At 55.3% G+C, this 7,139-nt stretch overlaps 1 protein-coding gene across 1 annotated transcript; it reads right to left on the bottom strand.

The window, feature by feature from the left end:
- Window positions 1-2,986: 2,986 nt before the first annotated feature.
- Window positions 2,987-6,220, bottom strand: TPPP3 (tubulin polymerization promoting protein family member 3). The gene is made up of 4 exons (XM_068992915.1): window positions 6,155-6,220; window positions 3,568-3,761; window positions 3,302-3,455; window positions 2,987-3,175 (listed from the first exon to the last, which is right to left on the bottom strand). The coding sequence occupies exons 2-4, from the start codon at window positions 3,753-3,755 to the stop codon at window positions 2,987-2,989; spliced, it is 531 nt and encodes a 176-aa protein (XP_068849016.1). The 5' UTR covers window positions 3,756-3,761; window positions 6,155-6,220.
- Between the last annotated feature and the right edge of the window lie 919 nt (window positions 6,221-7,139).

A 7,139-nucleotide genomic window follows, 5' to 3' on the forward strand; every position in this document is an offset into this window, starting at 1 on the left:
AAAATCTACAGACCTCTTGACTTCATGTAAGTTTCCAAAAGGAGCATGTGCAGTGGAGCCATGTTTCTTTGTGTGGCATGGCTCTGAGGGAGCTAAGAGTGAGCTTGTTTTCTGTGGAAGTGTCAGTAAGGACAACCCCCCCACCCTACTTTGCTGGTCCTGTCTTGACTCCACTGAGAGCCTGCCAAAGAGCCTAAGTCTTGCCCAGGTAGTGTAGCCTTAGTCAATAGCCTTATAGCCCTATGTTGACCTATTTCATGGTCCCAACCCAGTGTACAGGCCAACTTACTTGACAGCCAATGAGGTTTAGGGGAGGTGGGGTCAGGGATGATGTGCTTCTTTCTACAACTCAGGCTCACTTCCTTCTCCTATCTGATAATGCCAACCTGGAACCTATTCAGAGTACCTCTAGGGAGAAGCAGAGCCTGACTAAGACTAAGTCACCTTCCACCCTATTTTCTATTATCACTGAAAATGGCCATGACTGCGCTAGGCCAGGCCCCTCTCTAGGGTTGCTGGTCATTCCTGCAGAAGTCAACTATGGTTCTGATTTTCCCTGTGTGGCCTTGGTCCAGGGGCAGCAGTAGATTGGTGGCATCAGGGAAGGGCCAAAGTGTTATTGCCCTATGGGGCTATGTGGGCTTAACATGAAGCAGGGGAAGTCCCCTGAAGCAAGTATCGAATAGAAAATAAGTGGAGAAGAATTCCTCACCCTGGACCTGGGACTGTTGGAAGAAAGACAGAAACAAGGCTGACATGGAAAACAGGTCCTCAGGGAAGTTCTATGCCCAAAAGGAGAGGCAGGGCCCCCTGACAGGTTTCAACTTCCTACCAGCTATACATAGTGGGTTCTGCGGCTCCATCCCACAGATACTAACCTTTCTTCCTTGCCCAACTGAGTTTGCTAGCAAGGGTATCCAAACCTGTCCACCATGAGGAGCTGTGGGGAGTGGAGCAGTGAGAACCAAAGGGCTGAAGTGGCATTGGTCGGTTGCTGCCAGAAACCAGATTCTATTAGACTAAAGGTTTTCTGGCTCTGGGTGGGCCTTGGTTTCTTTCAGGTGCCATAACCACTTTTCAAGAAGAGGGGACTTTACTCCTACAAGGTGGAGTTTCAGAACTCAGCCAGTTCTCTTTCTGGGCTCCCCTAAGCCACACTGCCAATCATAGGAGGGGCCAGCATGCTGCTCCCATACGTACTAGACAGTCATCTCACCTGCAGCTTAATAACCTGGACCAGGCCAATTTGAAGGATTTGGATTTCAATCCTGTTAGGCTTATTTACTTAAACTTGCAATTTAAACCAATTCCCCAGGGCTGGAGGAAACATTCCTCTTACTACTTGCTGGTGGGAGAGGTAGAGCTCTCTGAAACTCTTCTCTAAGCAATGCAAGGTCAGCTGAGTCAGGAGATCCCACAGCTGTCAGCCATTAGGCAAGGCTCTGCTGTGATCAGGTGATGTCTCTGCTCTCTAATTTTCACTTAATCCCCAGAGTCTCTGTTTCAAGTTACCCTACCCCTCTAAACTCCTGCTCCAAGTGACTTTGGGCTCAAGGGACTCGGGGGCCACCTGGGGGCAGAAACATCCCAGAACAGCTCAAGGGATGAGGAAATAAATAGTTGTGCTGCTTTGCTTTGTTATCTGAGTCAGGAAAGAAAATATTTGTGAATGTGTGCTTTTTAAGCCTTTTCTAGCACCATTGCTAGAAATGGACAGTCCCTAAGTTCCATCCAGTCCACTTGTCAGCAGGAAGGAAGAAGAGTTTGCCCCAAAGCCTTAGATTAGGGAGTAACTCCGTCCAAACATTGAGAACGTAGAGGGGAGAAAAGGTTGATCTGGAAGCTCCCAGGATTACTCAGGATCAGAGAAAGACACCCCTTCCCACCCAGCCCGGGGTGGTGAACAGATGGGAGGGGATCAGCAAGAAGAGGCCCATTCATTGTTGGACACCCTGCTTGCCCGTCAAAGGCTGATGTTGTGTGCCAAGTTCTATCACTGGGCCTTCAGCGTCATTTTTGGAAATCACTGTTGGGGCTTGCTGTGTTAGAGCCTGGCCAGGGAGACACAGGCGTGCTTCTGGCCTCTATACTGCAGAAGCTCCTTAACTCTTTGGGCCTGAGTTTCCTTCACTATAAAATTGGGTGTTGAACTGTCTACTGTCTAAGGTTCTTTCTGGTCTTGCATTTTCTGAACTTCTGAGATGCAGCCCAAAGTGACTCGCCTTGGTGGCCCCCTGAAGTGGAGGCCTGTCAGCAAGCTTAGAGCTGAGGCCTGGCACTGGGCCCCAGCAGCGCTTAGCCCAGGCTGAGTTTGCTGTCTCATCCCTCCCCCTGCTGTGAAAGCAGAGAGGCCAAGACTGAGGCCCAAACTGCAAAAAAGGAGCCATGCTGCCAGATCTCTGGGTCAGGGCTGAGGTAAAAAGGCTTTTGATATCCCTCTGCAGCATCCACAGGCAGCCTGGCTTGGTGCTAATGGAAGGGGCCTGCTATATGTCTTTTTTTGGGCAGGGCTGCCAGTGGAAGAATCAGCAGAGTGTGACATGGAGGGGGTTGATGACACTGAGAAGTCATCAGGATGTGAATGTCATTACCCTTGTTGTCATATACCTGAACAGTCCATATTGGTACAAAAGGTGTCTTTATTGAGGTCCAGGAAAGAATTAGGCACTTGGCCAGAGCAGCGGCTTAAATATGAGGCAAGCAGGCAGGGGGTTAGCCATGCCCAGGGCTAGGTTGGGGTGGTAAGGCTATAGGCACAGACTCTCCTCAGACAGAGAGGCTGAGGAGGAAAGAAAATGGGGAAGGGGACGCAGAGCAGTCTGGGTCAGAGGCCTGGTGGGCTGGCCCTGAAGGGCTGGGCAGGAAGCGCTGGGTGGCAGATCCAGCAAGGAGGGGACCGGGCTCTCTTGCTCCACGTGCCTCTTAGGCCAGGCCTGAGCCTCTGGCAGGGGCAGTCGCGCTGTGGGGGAGGGGGCCTTCCTAGGCCTCACTTCTTCACCTTGGCATCATAGGTACCTGCATTCTTGTAGGCACTCACGTAGCCACTGTCATCCAGGATGTCCTGCCGCCCAGCAATACCCTTGCCCTTGCCACTCTCATCAAAGCGTTCCTTGTGGGAGCCCGTGTACTTGCTGGTGTCAGTCAGCCGTTCAACAGCACCCCCTGTTTTTGCTTTCTGTTTGAACAGAGACCCCCCCCAGGGGTACCTGGTTAGAGAGCCCAGCCCTTCCAACCCCAGCCAAGATTCCAATCCCCCCGCCCCGCCCCGTCAGTGGTCATTCAAGACCATCAGGGCACTTACAGTAACGCCTATGTTGGCTGGTTCCTTGCCTGCCACCAGCTGGCAGATGGCATCAAAGGCCTCCTCCTTGCTCTTCCCCTTAAATCGCTTGGGTGCCAGCTCTTCTAGGGCCTTCTTGAACTCCTCATAGTTGATGACCCGGGCAGACTTCACCCTGCCAGGTATGTGGACACCGTGACTTTGCCCTCTGCTCCACAATCTCCCTGGTTCCAGCCCCCCAATTCCCCTTCTGGGGACATCAGAAGCAGGAAATGCCTGGGGCTCACTTGACTTTGGAGAAGACGATGTCGACATCGGTCCCTGTCACAGCCTTTCCGTCAGCCACCTTGCAGTCCTTGCACAGCTTGGCCCAGTTCTTGCCATTCATCTCGTGCCCACTGGCCTTGGGGTCACCATGGATGGCAAACTTGCGGAAGCTTTCCTCCAGCCCAGCCACATCTGTGCTCGCTGCCATGCCACCCTGTAGGGACCCACCTTGGTCACCTCCCAGCCAAGTTCTTCCCCCTTCCACCAAGGCTCAGTGTATCACTGCCTCTAGCTCAAAACCTGCAAGGTTGAAGTTTCAGACACTCTGCCACACACTCTCAGAGCTGGAGATGGAGCTGCCTGAGGAAGGGGCCAGTATTCAGTGTCTGACTGGGCCCCAGAGCCATGAGGAAGAGCACTGAGAGGAAAGGTCCTGTCACTTAATGCCAGCCTTGGCTCAGAGTGGAGTTCAGAAGATGAAATCATGATCCTTGCACCAGGCTGGGAACAGAGTGGCACTGTCCAGAAAAGCTGTGAGGGCAGCAGCTGGGGCTATGGCTTTGTCTGGCCCTGGCACAAGGCCTGCTTGGGTGGAAGTGAGGGTGGCAGATCAGGCCCCCTCCTTGGGAGTTTCATGCCAAGCTGGGTCAGGCCCTGGCCAGGCTGCTGGTTGGGCAGGTATTTAGTGAGGACGGTGTCTCTGTCAGGGTCATAAGGACTCAGCCCAGACTGAGATGGGAGCCAGGGCACAGGCAGGGGTGCATGCCCCAGGCAGGGGAGCAGCTGGCCCAGCTGCGACCTTGTTACTATTTGCTGTTAAAGAAAAACATGAGGGAAGGGGGAACTTGGGGCTGGCCTGGCCACAGTTTGTGAAGCCTGGAGACAGTTGCTAAGGGAGGGTGGTGCTGCTTGGAGAATGTTGCTAAGGGCAGGATGGTGTCAGGGCGACTTAGGGAGAAGCTCCCAGTGCTGCTGGGCTGGGCTGGGCTGGAGAATGGGCTTACGGGTGGGGCACACCAGCACTCCCAGCACCTGGGGCACAACCATGGCTTCCTGGCCCCTTGCCAGCCACTGGCGTTATAACCTCCCAGTTTGTGGAGTTTAGGAGCAGGAGATTGTGGGGGGCTAGCCTGAGTTGGGGTTGCAGAGTTACGAGCCCTGGCCCTGTTATCTTCACATCTACCCTCTGCACTTAAGCACACTTCCCCCATGTCTATACCTTCACACCTTCAGCCCTCCGTGGAGGCCTCCTGGCCACACCCTGAGCACCACCACACTAGCCCACACTCCACAGCTGAGAGCACTCACCCCTGGCCCTTCATGCCCTCAGCCTTATTCCCACTGACCACACCCTTAACCTGGTACTCAGACTTCCCTAACTACACCAGCCCTGCACTGAAGAGTCCCCCACAGCCCTCACTGCAGTCCTCTGACCACATCCACAGCCCAGGGACTGGGGCCTGGACCACTCCATCAGCATTTAGCCCCCACACATACACTAATAGCCCTGTATTAAGGCCCCGCAATAATACCCTCAGCCGTGCACTGAAGGGTCTTCCCTATACTTGCCCACAGCCCCCACTGCATTCCTGGACCACACCCTCAGCTCTGCACTGAAACTCCCTCCATGTAACACAGCCTGGTACAGAAGCCTCCCTGACCACACCCTCAATGCAGCCCACCTCTATCCGTACCCCCAGAAGCCCTGGAACTGGGTCTCCTGTCCACACACCCACAGCCCTTACTGAGACCCCTAACCAGAGCCTCACAACTCACCCTTTCTCCACACACCTGCAGCCCCTGACCACACCCTCTATAACCCCCTTGTCCACACACCCACAGGCTTGCGTTTCCAGACTCCCAGGTACTATGCTGTGACACCCCTGTGTTGAGACTCCCATCTCCTCCACAATAGCCTCCTGACCACACCCTCAATTGTGTCCTCAGCAACTATCTTCCACCTCTCCCTTTTATACTAGAGCCTCCAGTGACCACAGCCTGAATCCCTGCCTGCCTAGCTCCCTTCCACTACCACTGGCCTTAACACTGAAAACCCTCTCTGGATCAGCACACACACCCATCCCTAAGTTGTGGCTTTGGGAACTGAGAGCACCCGCAGCTCCTACATTGCAGCAACTCTGCAGGCCCAGGCTCCCTTTGAAACAGCACTCCCCTTCCCCGTTCCTGCACTGCAGTCTCCCACCAGGGACCTGGAGGAGACAGCACTTTGTTCACTAAGGCTAGTCTGAGGGAGTTTGAGTGCCAAGGGATGCTTGTCCCAGGGACGTTAGCATGACCCTGCACCCATGCTCGCTGCTGTCTGTGAGAAGATGGATTCTTGGTAATGGCAGGCTGATCAGGTGGCACCAAGTCACAGGCCCTAGTCCCAGGGGTCTGCAGGCTCCTCTGGGACACCTGGAGTCATCAATCAGCAAGCAGTTGGGGGTGGGGGTGGGGTGGAACACTTGGGCCCAGGGCAGGGCCGCTTAGCTGGTGTCCTCAGCTCAGGACCATCCTGGGTTGGGACCGCTCCCACGCCGCTGCCACCCCACCCCCTTCTTATCGTGCTGGATACTGACTAGAATGGCTGGCGCCGGGATTTCCTACCGTTTTCTACCTCGTGGTTGCTCCTACAGTGCGCGTTCGATGGACTGGACGCAAGAATGAACCGATGGTCGTAGGAGACTTAGGCGACTCCGCAGCTCTGCTCCCTGCCGGCTCTGGGGCGGGACTGCAGCCGGGGCGGTTCCGCTGTATTATCCCTTGTTTCTTGGTCTCCATAGAGACGGCGAGCCCCACCTTCGGGGCTGTCCCAGCTCTAGAGTGACCAAGGTCACACTGGCTCCACCTACCCGACTCCGCCTTCTCCCCCGCTCCGCTGGGGGCGGAGCTGCTGCAACTGTCTCATCGCGCTGCTCCCCGGGCAGCTCTGTGGCGGGGAAAGCCAGACCTTTGTAGTTCTGGCGGTCCTCGGAAGACCCCCATCCTGGCCTCCGCCCGAAGTTCAAAGCTGGTCCCCAGCGTCAGGGGAGATCCAGCTTCCCAGAGCAGCAACCAAAAAGGCCTTTGGTGGGGGACTGGTGGGGGACTGGTGGGGGTGGGGGGTGGGGGGCCGGGGGAGGGGAGACGTGCAGAGGAGTGAGGCGTCCCTTCCCTTAGTGACATGGGGTCTAGAGCTGGCTCAAGACCACAGCTCTCCAATGAACGTGTAGCATCCCAGGTCACAGCTTCGGGTCACTGGGGGCGGGAGGGGACAGTGAACGAATCCTGAGTGCTCCGGGATCTACACCGACGTTGGTCTTGCGGGCGGGGAAAAGCTCCTGGACCTCCTGGGTCCGCACCCTCATTTATTCTCACCCCACCCGGGTATCAGCCTCGGCATCTCTGCTTCCGCTGCTGCCTTCCTAACACAAATGGTGCTTTCCTCCTCTCTCCAAGTGCAAACCCTATCTTCAAGAAAAATAACCTCCGCTAGGGAGCTTCTAGGGCCTTTCCCAACCAGGAGCCTGGTACTTGAGTTTCTCCATATGACAATCTGGATGGCCACCCAATGTGGGGGACCCATCTCACCCTCTGCTCCTAGGCCAATACG

This window comes from Capricornis sumatraensis, chromosome 20 (genome assembly GCF_032405125.1).
Source record: "Capricornis sumatraensis isolate serow.1 chromosome 20, serow.2, whole genome shotgun sequence".
Lineage (NCBI taxonomy): Eukaryota > Metazoa > Chordata > Mammalia > Artiodactyla > Bovidae > Capricornis > Capricornis sumatraensis.